Source organism: Choloepus didactylus, chromosome 1, assembly GCF_015220235.1.
Source record: "Choloepus didactylus isolate mChoDid1 chromosome 1, mChoDid1.pri, whole genome shotgun sequence".
Taxonomy (NCBI): domain Eukaryota; kingdom Metazoa; phylum Chordata; class Mammalia; order Pilosa; family Megalonychidae; genus Choloepus; species Choloepus didactylus.
In genome coordinates this window covers 239,393,608-239,407,545 of record NC_051307.1, presented here as the reverse complement: position 1 = coordinate 239,407,545, position 13,938 = coordinate 239,393,608, and the positions used below count along the sequence as shown (strand labels likewise).

The 13,938-nt window shown below is 41.2% G+C and overlaps 1 protein-coding gene across 18 annotated transcripts in view; it reads right to left on the bottom strand.

Moving 5' to 3' along the window:
* Positions 1 to 330: 330 nt before the first annotated feature.
* Positions 331 to 13,938, bottom strand: part of SETD5 (SET domain containing 5) — a 75,883-nt gene continuing 62,275 nt past the window's right edge. For 10 of the 18 annotated variants that reach the window (XM_037800996.1, XM_037800970.1, XM_037800955.1 and 7 more), the window contains 7 exons: positions 12,982 to 13,229; positions 9,817 to 9,873; positions 7,369 to 7,839; positions 4,811 to 5,109; positions 3,778 to 3,911; positions 3,201 to 3,289; positions 331 to 2,859 (listed from right to left, as the gene is read on the bottom strand). In XM_037800996.1, the coding sequence (XP_037656924.1) occupies positions 2,251 to 2,859; positions 3,201 to 3,289; positions 3,778 to 3,911; positions 4,811 to 5,109; positions 7,369 to 7,839; positions 9,817 to 9,873; positions 12,982 to 13,229 (1,907 nt within the window). In that variant the 3' untranslated portion in view covers positions 331 to 2,250. Of the gene's footprint in view, positions 3,119 to 3,200; positions 3,290 to 3,777; positions 3,912 to 4,810; positions 5,110 to 7,368; positions 7,840 to 9,816; positions 9,874 to 12,981; positions 13,230 to 13,938 lie in introns of all 18 variants that reach the window. The other 8 variants (XM_037801013.1, XM_037801027.1, XM_037801049.1 and 5 more) reach the window with 3 other exon arrangements.

The following is a 13,938-nucleotide window of genomic DNA, read 5'->3' as shown; positions in this document are numbered from 1 at the left end:
TGACCTTAATCATGAAAGGCTGAAGGGGGATAAATCAGTATTGCTGGTCCCATTATGGGGAAAACAACTCCAAGAGCACATTCTCTTGGATGTGGGTCCATCTTGCTCTCTTCAGGTAAAAACGGCATTAGGAAAACTAGGCAAGGTAAAGTCGCAGAATTCAACAAAGAAGTTCTCAACTTTCTGATTATTATGGTTAAGAATTTTATTATCAAAATTATTACATCTCTTGTGAAAGTTCAAATGTTACAGCAAGGTGTAAACACTCCACTTGAGGAAGAAGTGATACTTCTTCCCTTCCAAGAGTTCCCCCCACCCCCCCACCCCCCCCAAGAGGTCTGGTCTTGACAGCACCCTGCCCACACAGAGTGGCTGGGGTCTCTGCACGTGCCAGGCAGGGTGAGGGCCGCCTGCCCGCTGGCCTCTCCCCTTGGTTAATAACAAGGGGAGAATGCAAACCCCAGCCCAAATGGAGAGACATTTACATACGTTTTATATAATATACAAAGAAACCAGCATCCCAGGCAACATGATTTCCACTCCCAATGCTCTCCCAGACTGATGGGTTTGTGGGGGAAACAAAAAGAAAAGTTCTCTGCTGAGGACTCAGCATTAAAAAAAAAAAAAAATCTCCCCTTGTTTGAGCAAACACCTGATTTCAATTTTGAAAAAGTGAAATTTTGTAACAGTCACACACAAAGAGAGAAGACTGTGCATATATGATAGTTGTAGAGGAGGGCAGAAAAGAAGAGGATGTTAAGAGACCAGGGAAAAAAAGAGAAAAAACATTAGAGGAAGGGAAGGAAGAAGGGAGACTCACAGTATTATCTTGTCCAAAAGAAAAGAAGTAAGGTCCACTGCAGCACCAGGGATTACACCTGTCATATATTCACTACCCCTACCATGGTTATAACTGAATACAAAATTAGATAAATAAAAACACACCGGATATTACAGTAAACAAGTGAAAGAAATAAGCTGGCAACCATATGGAATTTTAAAAGATTGTGTACTCCACCTGGGCTGGCTCCAGGGCTCCTCCAGGGGTGTACAACAGGCACAATGCACTGATGGGGAGAAGCCAGTCTGTTCTCATCTCATCCAGACCAGTGTCAGGTGTGTGGGTGGCTTTGTAGCTCTCACCTTGCCCACTCTCAAATAAGAGTAAACATCCCCCAAAGAACTGTGGGACATGCCCACACACAATCACAGTCCTGTCGGTGCCACTCCACAAAAAACATATCCTTCTACTCTTTACCCTGCAGTCACAAGTGCATGCTCCCCAATCATGGAGGCCAGTCCTACTCATATGGAATCATCAACTCCAGATTAATAGGGTGCAGAAAAAATCAAGTTCAAATAATTCCCAAATCACTTGGGATCCTTCCCAATCAAATAATTGTCAAAATCAAATTATTGCCAAAAGCTAAGTAGCAATGCAATTGGCCCATCTCACTTACCACTCCTCTTTTATTTGCCTACCAACTTTATGGGATACTGAGCCATGAAATAGCTTGAGGAGTGGGGATTGGGATGTGAACAGGTCGGGGCTCAGACAAACTACTAGATATTCCGCTCCTGAGGAACTGAGAGCTGAACATGAGCTCTTCGTCACAGCCAGGCACCCCTCTGTCAGAGCACATTCCAAGCTTCACCATTTCTGCCTATTTCTTGGTGACCTTAAGATAAAAGTAGGGAGTATTCGTGGTGGACACACCTTGGCCAGATATCTGTTTTTGAAATGGTTCTCTTAAGAGTGAACATTTACATACCTACCTTTTTTCTTAAGAGCATAAAACCCTAATATACTACTCAGATGGTTTGGGGCTTTGAGATTGGTGCTTTTCACTTTTCTTCCTTTGAAAAGATTTTTTTTTACCCAAAATTTAAAAAGATGTTCTCACTGCACAAGTGACTACAGGCTACAGGCAAGGATGGGAGACAAGAGGCTTCAACACAACTCATTGCACTTAGAACCGTTACTAACCAAAACACCATTTGCTTGTCAACAATGTACCCTTAACAGCAGGGAGAAACTTCTTTATAGTCTCTGCTTCAGACAAGATTTACATCTTTCTCCAAGGCCAGAGGCCAGTCGCGACCACAAGTCTTATTTCTTGTCAACCAGACCCAATCCTCTGGCACCTTTTACCCCCCTTCCCCAGCAATATGCTCGGCCTAGGATCCAGAGGCAGCTGGAAGGAAGCAGCTTTGGGCTCAATGAGTTCTGTTTGCCCAAATCCAGAAGCCCTAGGAAAGTCCTGTCTGAGTCTTGACTCCTGACCCTTGCAGAGGCTGGAGTCGATACTGGTGCACACCCCCACTCCCGCGGTGTGGGTAGTGCTGTGAATTGGAAACCGCGGATACCCTGGAGGCCTGGTAGGCAGCTGGCTGTCCAGCATTGGGTAGACTGATAGTCCGTAAGTCTGATGGCAATGATGACCTAGAGTTCTGAGGAAAGGAGGTGGAACTCAGAGTTCCTGTGCTGGACTGAGAAACCGAGTCTGAGGTTGGCGAGTCTGAGGGGCCCTGTGGGGTAGGGCTAGCAGCACTAGAAGGGCAGCTCCTCCTTGGAAGACTGCTGCCGGTGCTGTTTCCAGAATGTGGCTGGCTGCTGTAATACCCTGGTGTCCCCGTAAATGGGGCCAATGAGTCTGTGGACACAGGGTGGGCGGGGCTGGAATAGGAAGTAGAAGAGAGGGATGATTCTGAAGAACCGTGAGAGGGGGGGTTTCCAGGTCTCAGTGCAGTAGTTCGATAACTGTATCCTGGAGATTGGGTGGGATGTCCTCTAAAGGGGGAGGAACTCTGCTGAAGGAGGCTTTGTGATTCTGTCCGTGGACTATCACACTGCAGGAGCTAGAAAGAGGTGGGAGGAAAAGCAGAAGGAGGTGAACAAGTCCCTTAAATGGTGTGTGAATATTTAAAATACCCTCTTTTTCTTCTTTTTAATCATTTTTTCTTTTGTGGATACCAACGACAGTGCAATGGCTGTCTTTGGTCATCTCATTCATGTATTTAACTGGCATGATTTATTACCTGAAGTTGAGCAGATGATGACTTACTTCCAAGGCTGCTGAAACTATATGCAAAGACTCTTCATATAAAGGCATCTCAACTGCAAAGGATGGCCAGGATCACACAATATTTGGAATCCAGAACATATTTGTATGCCCAGAGATCAGTATTTCTTGTCTTACCTGGTAGCTGTATCTGGAAGGGCTGTAAACGGTTACTCCTTTAGAGAGTGCTGAGCTCAACGTCTCTGAGCCTTCTCCATCTGCCAGGTCTGGAATGTAATACAAAATGAACTTAAAACTTGCCTTCTTAGAATAAGTGAGAAACACCCATTATTCAAATTACCAACACCATCACCAACCCGTGCTTCTCTCTTTGTGACAAATAGGGCGAGTGTAGCATGCCAGAAGGGCAAAAGGAGTGGCTAATTATGGGCTATTTTTAAAATGCCTGATCTGATTTCCGTCTCCTCCTTTCTCTTCATCCTTCATCAAGGTGGATTTCCAAGCCTTTGGAGAGATAAGAGTTACAGAAAAGTGTCCCTTGGGAAAAAAAGAGCAGAAAGAGAGCAAGCAATGCTAGACCTTAAGAACACTGCAGCCCAAAAGAATAGATGCAAGGAAGAACTAGAATCTAACATACAATAGAGACCAACTGCATAAGAAACTGTCTTGCCTCATCCCAGTATTTGGTGTGAACTGTGTGGAGCCTGGCTCATGGGTCCCTGAACTCAGTAGGGAGGAGAAAGCTATGGCTCACCAGAGTCTTTTTCTGTGGTGTTATTCTCCCATGTGGGAGAGGGCTCTCCTTTTTGGGCCACTCGCACACTGCTTCGGAGGACCTTGGGAATGCTCCCACCTTCTCGGAGTCGTTCCACTGAAGTGGGAACCATCCTGTGGAAGCAAGATGGTTCACGTTTGAATCCCAAGATTTTAGATTCAAGAGTCTGGTATAAATGAAGCCCCAACAAAGGTTGTACAAGGTGTTCTCTTAAAACATGCTCAAACATTGTTTTCGTCAGGACTGATTTAAAACAAGGTTATATCCTCTGCCTCAAACTATGTCAGGCACAGAAGTAAAAAAACAATTTTAAAGGAAAAAAAATAAAGGAAAAAGTGAATAAAAAAGGCCAAAATTTTTTAACCCCTATTTTGAAATGGCAAATTTTTCTCCTCTGTGAAATCATGTGTCTGGCACATAATAGTTTCATAAATGTTTCATGGATTAAATAAATATTATTCATTGGAACCATGTCTCATCTTTCCTAGACTTTGTTTCTTCAGTTAAAGATACCTAAACTCCTGTGCTTCTTTTTCTAGTTCACTCATTCGGTTCTCAGTACTTCCCATCAGTATTATTTAGCCTTTGAACTGTGGTTTCCCCTAAAGCAAACTACATGTCTTTTCAGAATATACGTCTTATCTCATTTATGCTAGTGGAGTAGAGACATCTGTTGTTAATTCAAGTGGAAATGGGCTGAACTTACCTTTGACAGAAAATGAGAAAATAGAAGAGGCAGTATTATTACCCACGAAATAAAATACCTCATCTGATTTCACAACTATATGATGTCCAAGTATTACTCCACAGTCTCGGTAGCAATTCTTTGCTTCTGCAAGGCTGGGGGGAGGGGAGGTTGTGGCTGACACTATTAAATCAGCTGAACAGGATATACACCACTGTCTGCTGCCTCTCTCAGATTAGTGTTCCCATTCGGTTTGTGTAAAATCGGGAATCTTAAACGTGTACTTCCTTCCTGAATTTAATTATAGAGCATCAAATAAAAACTTACCACCTACTGCTGATATTCTCTTGAGGTCTGCAGTGAGATGAAGAAGTGCCTCTGGAATCTGATGGGCTTACCGCCTCCAAATGGGACATAGAGGAATGAGTTGGGGAGAATTTTCTGTGAGGGGAGGATGGGGTTCGGGCTGAGGATCCCTGCGCACCATGGGCAGCAGTGTCAGATAGTGAGTTGCTGCTGCCTTGCCCAGCTCCTACAGATTTGCTTTTGCTCTGTGCTGAGTCCGCTCCCCCACCAGAGTTCTCCTTGGCTTCTTGTTTACGTTTGCGGTACTCCAGCAGCGATACCTAGAAAGCAAAAAAGGAACAGGACTCTAGGTCAGCTAGACATTGTTACTGGATCATGAGCAATGGAGAAGGAAAAGAAGATGGAATTCTAGTAAACCACCAACCAAGCCATGTAAACAAAGCAGACAACAACCCTGGCAATTTTTTCCAGGTGAGAGACGTGAGCACAGTTACACTTTTAAGCCAGTCATATGTTGGTAAGATGAAGAAAATAAACTAGATGACATTTTTGGAGAATGATGTTCAACCAGTTGCTCTCAAAGTTTTTACTGTCTTTAGAAAAACCCATGAGATTACACCATTCCCTACCAGTAACAGAAGGTACTATCCTAGTAATTTGCAACAATGGGTGCACCTAGAAAAGGGAGGTGGAAAGTTGGAGGCTTGTGTAGTTTAAAAAAGCCTCCCAGGCGATTCTGATAGCTCTTCCTCACTCACTAAGGATCCCTAGTTAATTGCTATTAAAAGAGAAGAAAAAGGAAGATAAGGAAAAAGCAATGCTTCAGGATTTCCAAGGTGGACCTAGAGATTTGTTACCGCTTCTTACACATGAGAAACTTGTGTTAAAGGAGAAGCAATGACTTCTAGTTTTTATTTTAGTAAGGCAGCTCCAGAAAATTTATACTTGGAAACTTCTCCCCGACTCCTCCTTCATCTGCCTAATCCTTACTCATTCTTTTCTGACTGCTACAGCAGGACACCCTCCTCCCGCCAATGCCTAGAGACCCTCCTCTGTTTTTACAGTGCACTGCACTTACACTGGCTTTACTATCTGTTACAGTGTCTTGCTTGTTCCTATAAAACTAGGAGTTCTATGAGGGCAAAGACCAAGTTTATTTGGCTTTTTACCTTAAACATTAGCACAGAACATGGCAGACAGTGGTACTCAACAAATGTTTCTGAAATAATAAATCATATTTCAATCACTTTTGTACATAATAATTAAATGAAATCAGAAATCCAAAGATTGTTTCCATTTCTTTTTCCCAATAGTCCATGCTGTTTGTACAAGTCTTCTACACCTATTACTATCTTACTCCAAATTATCTGACAGTGTTTCTTCCTCCTCCTATCCACTTTGGACTCTTATTTTTCTGTCCAAATGTAAAAGATAACAAAAATATGAAAAGACAATTCTGTGTATTTTCTATGCAACAATTTTGGAAGGGGGTTTATAATAAGTTCTGGTCGTGTATTTTATTGAAATGCAAATATAAAAAGCTACTAGGCTATACTGTCAATGAAGGTACTAAAGACATTTTGCCATTACATTAAGAATGTCCCACACATAGGACATTTAGTATCCCTTGCCTAGCCCTGCCCAATAAATGGAAGTCACTGTGACACCCCCAAAAGCCCCTAGATGAGAACCACTGATATAAAAAGCACACTTTGGGCTTTTGATTTCTAGGAATAGTCCCAACTCGTTAGGGATCTCTCTATGGTCTGGCCTGTCTTTCTCTTTCTTTCTTCCTCCATACTCTTCTTCTGACTCTTCCTGCCCCTTTAATTGACACAATAACATTCAACTGTTTGCAACCACACTGTATCCTTGCTGCCCACCCAGTGGAGTTCCACATATTTACTGCTTTGCCCCCGCACTGGAACATCCTTACCTACCTACTGTTTATAGTTCAGCTACACTGGGAACCTGTCACTTCTCATTCCATCCCCACCCCTCAAACTGGCTAAGTGCCTCTTGTTTGTTCTCAAAATGCACTCCACATATCTGACTAGGTCAGGTTCCCCTGTTAAGATGCTTTTGCCACATCTGAACAATTCCTTTGGAGCATCCGTCACTACTGTAATGAATTATTTATGTAACTACCTGCTAAATCTCAGTCTCACTTGCTATACACTCCATTAGGGTAGAACCTAGGAGGCAATAATATATAGCATGCGATCTGGAATCAAAAAGACCTGGTTAGTAAGCACCCCAGTTCTCCCATTTACTAGCAGTGTGACCATGGGCAAATTACCTAACTTGCCTTGGTTTCCTCATCTCATGGTATTATTGTAAAGATTAATACAGATAAAGAGTCTAGCACAGTGCCTATAACATGGGAAGTGCTAAATAACCTAAGCTATTACTCTGCTGTATCCTCGGAATTGCCTAGCAATGCATGACACATAATAAGCATTTAAATTTGCTGAATATTTATAGTACTCATCAAACTCTTTTCACTGGACATTGCAGAAACTCAGCAAATTTTTTGGTTAATGTTCTTCAAAAGGGCCTATATAATATGTGACATTTACCTTTTTCCTCTGTGGTGGGTTCTGGGGGGCAGATGGGATTCCTTCACAGGCTCTCTCACTACCAGGTGACATGGATCCACGAGAGAGGTCTTTTATAAAGCCATGTTCATATCTGCTGGAAAACCCTTCTGCAGGGGAACAATATCCACCATCCAAATGTAAAGGCTTCCTATCCCCCACCAGGGGAGATCCTCGGTATAACCCATCTGCTCGAGGCATAGCGTTCAAAGGCGAGTAGGCATACATTAAGTTAAACTCTGTCCGAAATGCCTGGTCCGAGTTTCTTACAAAGGTCTGATGTCCATCTCCACTCCTGCTTGGGAAGCCAGTTTCAGAAGTGGGTCCAATGGAGGGATGAGGAGTCAGGTCAGAATGACCTGAGTTGAGCAGAGAAGGTTTGTCAGCACAACTGTTAGTGTTGGAGTCAAGGTATCCTACTTTTGCCAAATCCACGTCTTTCCGGTGACAAAGCTGGAAGAATAAAAACCAACGAAGACATGGGGTAGGGGAGAAAGGATAAAGTCAGAGGGCAGAAAGGAAGGGAAGTGAGAAGGTACAGGTGAACAAGGAAAAGAGGGATGGAAGTAGAGGAAAGAAAGCCATTAACATCTGTAAGAGTCCCAAGTAACAACAGTGTAAATAGGCCAGATTCCTAAAAAAAATCCCGGCCTTTCCCAATTTTTTAAAAAGTTTTCTGGATAATACTGGGTCAGTCAGAATTAGGTAACTGGCCAAATGTGACTATTTTGCCTGCTTAGCCTTTCATCGTGTTTGCTGAATCATCTTGTGCTATATTAAGGGTCTGGCAGTATCATTAGGAATTTACCTGAGCCCCATGCACACACTACAGAGGTGAGACTGGTGTCTTAAGATAACTGGCTTCCGATGTTATTCATCTCTAAATTAATATTGATGGAAGGTGGGGGAGGGAGGAAGGTGAAAGAAAAGTAGAAAGACACGGAAAGGCGAGTACTTAAGTTACTGGTTCAGTAAAGGAGAGTAGTATTAAAGACATCAACCAACCAGTACTTCATTCATTTTTACTATTAAGTAGGTATGTTTCTCGTATGTTCTGGCCACTCAATTCTTTATCCTCAAATGCATGTCAACATACAATAAAACCACTAAGGTCCATAACTGCAGAGAATCTGAAATCCTGAAACACACCAAAAATAAATCCTACCTACTACCTCCCAACACTAAGATTTTTCCACCAACTGGTTAACTCTCTACAAAGAATGGTACTGTTTCTTACCTTATAACACCAAGATGGTCTACTAATAGGTCTCAACTAACTCTCTACAAAGAAGGGAATCACACCAGATACCACATTATGTCAGCCTCTCAATTATGTTATCTTAGAATCTTTAACTGAGGACAGAGAGCTTTCCTTTCCTTTCCTTATTAGAGTAAAAATACCCGGAGCACCTCTAGTACACTAGTAGACTACAACCTTTTTCAGTTTGACACTGATTTACAAAATCCTACTGATTCAGAATTTGGTCAAATGTCACTGAGTTCAGCCCCAATTCTTGACCAGAAAGGAGGGAGTGTTAACGGTTCAGTTAATTTTGGAAAGTTTGTTAGAAATATAACTTTCTCTTCAAGAGGAAAAAAGTTTCATTTGTCAAAATCTTATAAGTTAAGAAACTCTTAACACTAAAATCTGCATTTAACATCTCCACAACAGTAGTTGTTTCTGAGAAAAGCACTCAACTGACATCCTAAGAGATGCCACTTTTGTACAACCACTGTATCACAACCATGACAGGAGTGGAGGCCTGTGACACAGAAGCAAGCCATGGACTGACTAAAGAGCTATATAGAGAAAAAGGTACAGATCCAAGAAGCAGAATGACTCTTCTTTCCTCAAGAAGCTTTTCAAAGCTTTTCAAGCTATCGACCAAAGCTTACAACATCAGGTTGCAAAGAGATGTTGTATTAACTGGAGAAAGTCATAAATTGCTGCCTAACTTTTCCGATATAAACTTCTTCTGCTGATGTAAACTGCTCCTTTTTTCAGCCACAAATAATAAACAACAAAAGCTAGCTCCTACAAACTTTTGGTTCAACTTCCCTTCTTAACAAAACAGACCTTATTTGTAATTAGACTTTAACAAGGCTCCTCCCACATCTTTGGCCTCCTTTAAACTTGACTTCTATATTCTACTCTTCTTTAATAGAACTCTTTAGCCACCCCCTCCCTCAAATAACAAGAAAAACAAACCCCATCATACTCCCGCTACTTCATTTTCCTCCATCTATAATGATAGTCCTGAGTAGTCACAGTCACACATGGGAAGATTCATTCAACTTACTGTGACCGATCAGCCGCCCTCCAGCCCATTACCCCATTCTGATCCCCCAACCCTCCCCACACATTCAGGTACACACTCTTGCACACTCACTCTCAGCTTCCAAGTGTGATTGAGATGGTGTGATAACTACCTCGGGTGACAGGGACTCGGGCCTATGCGCAGGGGAACTCTCAGGGGAGGATATGTTCTAGAGGAGGGAAAAGCATCTTGTTATTCATCTACTCGAAGTTAAGAAGCAAAACAAAACAAACAAAAAATAAAGTAAAAAGCAAGCATAGATGTTAGCCACAATGTTTTTTGGGGTGGGGTGGGGGTGGGAATTAGAATGCACAGGGAAAATGTTTAACTGCAGAACTCATCTCAAAGGACAAATGACTTGTTAAAATGCTTCCTGGTGTTTCTGAAAGCATTTAAGGGTAAATTGGTTATAATGTTTCATGCTATAATTAAACAACCCAAGCAGATACCAGAAAAGAGATTGATGAGTGAAACTTTACAGTATATTTCTTTGTATTTAAATAAGACTTCAGCAACCTAAATTAACTGCTATTGTCTGGCACTCTACCACTTATTCCTCTTTAGAGGAACCTCTGTCCTTGTCCCCACACCCGCTTCTTCTGATCTTCATATCTCCTTATTCTTTTATATGCCTCATGTCCACCACTGTCATTCAGGGGGACTGCTTAGCATGCTGGGGATGACAGAATTAGGGAAAGGGCCAATTCCTCTTGAATGATAGTTATAGGAAACGCATCTGATGGAATTTTTAGCTCATAGGGTAAATTGGTTCTTGACATAATCTAATTGGAACTAAGTGCTCCTACAGATGTTTGCTCAAGTAAAATCCATTGTACATGTGAGAATACAGCAAAAAAAAAAAAAAAAAAGGCGGGGGGAGGGGGAGAAGCACAAGTGTGCACATTTCAAGTCTCCATGTCCTAAACAAGGTTACCTATGGCTTTTACCTGAAGCAACACTCAAATATCACACAGGAAAGGGGTTTGTGTGTGAGTATGTGTACTCCTGATGGAAAGATGTGAACAGTAAAATGTGGAGAGTGACAGTGGTGGTGGTTGTGATGAGGTTTCAGGGTGTCATGACTGGGGTAAGGGGAGTTTTCCTAATATAGAGTCTGGACAACTGTGACCTGGGTAGCAGATCTACACTGTGGTAGTGGAATCAAGTCTGCTTTAGCAGTGAAGGATATCTTGGCTGTGGATTTGTTCAGGGGATGGTTGAGTGGTATATATGCATGCCTGTCTGTGAGATGGACAGTGGGATATGGACTTTAAGGTAGGAAGAGAAGGGAAGGGTTATTCTGATAGACAGGAGAGCCTAATTAACCTTGCCCTCCCAATGTTCCTTTCACTCCTTCTTCATGCTTTCCTCCTTAACATCTTGTTTTCTTCCACTACATGCCTCTTCACCTCTTTTTCTAGCACTGAAGAGATGTCTCATCCTTCTCTTGGAATTAACTCTATTTCCCTTCTCAAAAATATTCTTCCCCAAATTAAATTGGTCTTTACTTGTGAAACCTATTTGATATTTCTCTAGGTGTCGTAGGTCTTTAAAGGAAAAAAGGCTCCCCATCTCTGAACTAGAACATAGAAGAGAATGGCAATTAGAATGGTGATAAGGATAGGTCAGGATGGTAAAGTTTTTTTCTGTTTTTTTTTTTTAATTGAGGAGAAAATCTAAATTTCCTGAGTTGAGTTCAAAACAGTGGAAATAGGTATTGGATTTTTTTTGAAAGGAAGGGCTATTGAATGTATTACAAAACATTTTCTTTCCCTTCTGGTATTCCAACATTATGCTCTGACCATCTATCACTAAACTGAATCTTTGACTTTTTTTAACATTAAAATGAGCTTTCAGTTGCACAGTGATTCATAGTTACAAAAAATGATACAAGGATAGGGAATGTACTGAATGCAAAACTTGGCTGTTTTGGAAGGTGATTCACTTGCATTAGTAATAAAACCTGCATTGATAAAATAACAAAGTAAGAAAATAAAGTATAAAACTTCATTCTTATAATCTACTGCCCTCCAGGAAGAATTTCCACACATAAAATTTTATATAAAACTCTAGTTGCTAACTGAAAAGTCAACTTCAAGTAGACAAAGTAAAGCTAGAAAGGCCTGAATCAGTGGTTTTAATATCTGGCAAAGAATGCCATGGGGATTTGGTAAAGAATAAATGTAGTTTTGGGCAAATCCCCTAGAAAAATCAAAAGTAACGAGGAGGTCCCCCCCCGCCCCCAAAAGAGGTCTGCTCTAACAGAAAGTTAATATGACGTAGAGTTAGGTATAGAATATAGCTTACTTTCAAGGTTACTAGCTACTCTTTTCTGAGTTACCCTATTAAAATCCAGGTAGTTTTAATCCTTATGCTCTCACCAAAGAGATGATGGGATAGGTTAGGACATTCACCTTTATCAAAGAACACATCTAGAGAAGTGCAAACTATGGGCAAAGTTGAGTGTGTTTAGTGGTAGGGACAAGTTTTTCTGAGAAGCAGGAGGAGATAGCATCTGTTTAATTTAATTACAAATCAAAGCAACATGCAATAGATGAGTGTTTTATATACATGGATTCTATTTGGAAAAACCTGCTGCCACCCAACTTGAACACTAAAGTGATTCAGAACTACTTTTTGAAATAGGTTAATCAGTGAATGTAATAAATTTGTATCTGATAAATGCATGTTGTTAACCTCTTGTTTACTTCTCATTCTTAACACACAGCAATAAGGAAGGAAAATAACCTGGAGTAGGGGGAAAAAAAACTCATTTGCCATAAACCATAACCAAATGCTTTCTAAATCCTTGTACACAAAGGCCACAATGAAAATACCAACAACAGTGGAAAGATACTTCACTGACTAAAAGGCCTAGAAGTGGAGACACACTCAATCAGTATAATCTGAACTCTCAGGCTGGTGTCACTATGGTTACTATAGGCACCTAGAGGCCCATTTTAACCGAAGTACGAAATAAAGATAAAGATGGAGAGCTAGCATGCTTACTACCTGAAGTTCTAGAGACTGATGAACTACATGCAAAACAGATGAATGTGATCTGTGGTAGCAGTGGTCCTATATGGGAAGGATGGGGGCTGCCAAGATGAGAGGCTACCAGGTAATAGGTCACACTGACCCTGTGGTTTCCCATTCTCTTGTTGAGGTGGGGAAGGAACACGGTAAAGAAACATTTGGAATGATACTGTATTTCAAATGGGGAGGTGCAAATGATGATTCTCATAACCAGCACTCCCAACAACCAAATCCAAATCACCTCAAACTGCAGAGGAGTATTGCAGCGACTAGCAGTAGTAAGAGACGGGATAGGTGAGAACATGAGGTTGTATCCATTCCGACACTCATCTTCTCCGGGGTGAGATGGGCCAGGTGTGGTCAGCTGGGGACTCTTTGAGCCTGGATTGGGAGGGGGTGGTGTGACTGGAGACAGAGGACGCAGTAACTTGGTAACATTCTGCTCCATCAGATAGCGAGACTTCCATTTCTTTAATGGGCTCAACAAGTCTGTGAAATACAAAGTTTAGATTAGAACACAGAATCACAGCTTAAAAGGAGGCTCTGTAGCAAAGTCATTGAGCTCTAAGACACATTGGCTCTTAATTCTTCCTTTGTATCATCATTAAATTTTCTTCCCCAGTCAAACCAAAAGCTCACAGAAACACTTTAATCTGACACTTTTAATGATTGTTGGCTAAGGTTAAATCAACTAATTTAATTTCTTCCAGTTCAAAACGTAAATTTATCTTTTGTGCTCTGAGTGTCTGAAAATCTCAAATGTGCATCCCTTTGTTAAAATCACCCTCTGCCTAACTGCCACATCATGAACTCAAGCTACTAGGATGCGGAATACATACTACTTTTATCTTCTTTTATAAATTTTTGCTGCTTCCAGCAACTCTTACTATGATGTTCTGTTTTAGGAGACAAGAATTACGTATTTCCTGATTCATATCTAGGCATTAGTTTTAGAGTGCTTCAAAGTGTGCAATGATTTCTACAAAAACTTCTAACCATTTTACAAAACTAGGCTCATATTCCTTTTCTAAGCGTAACAATACTACTTTCTAAAACCCTTCCACAATATAAGGAGGGCCACTTAAAAAGCAATTTACTACTACACTATATATTCTGGTTACTGTTCAGGCCAAAGCACCCATCTCACTTTCCTGGGGAAAAATCTATTTTTAATTATTTACAGTTAATGAATACCTAC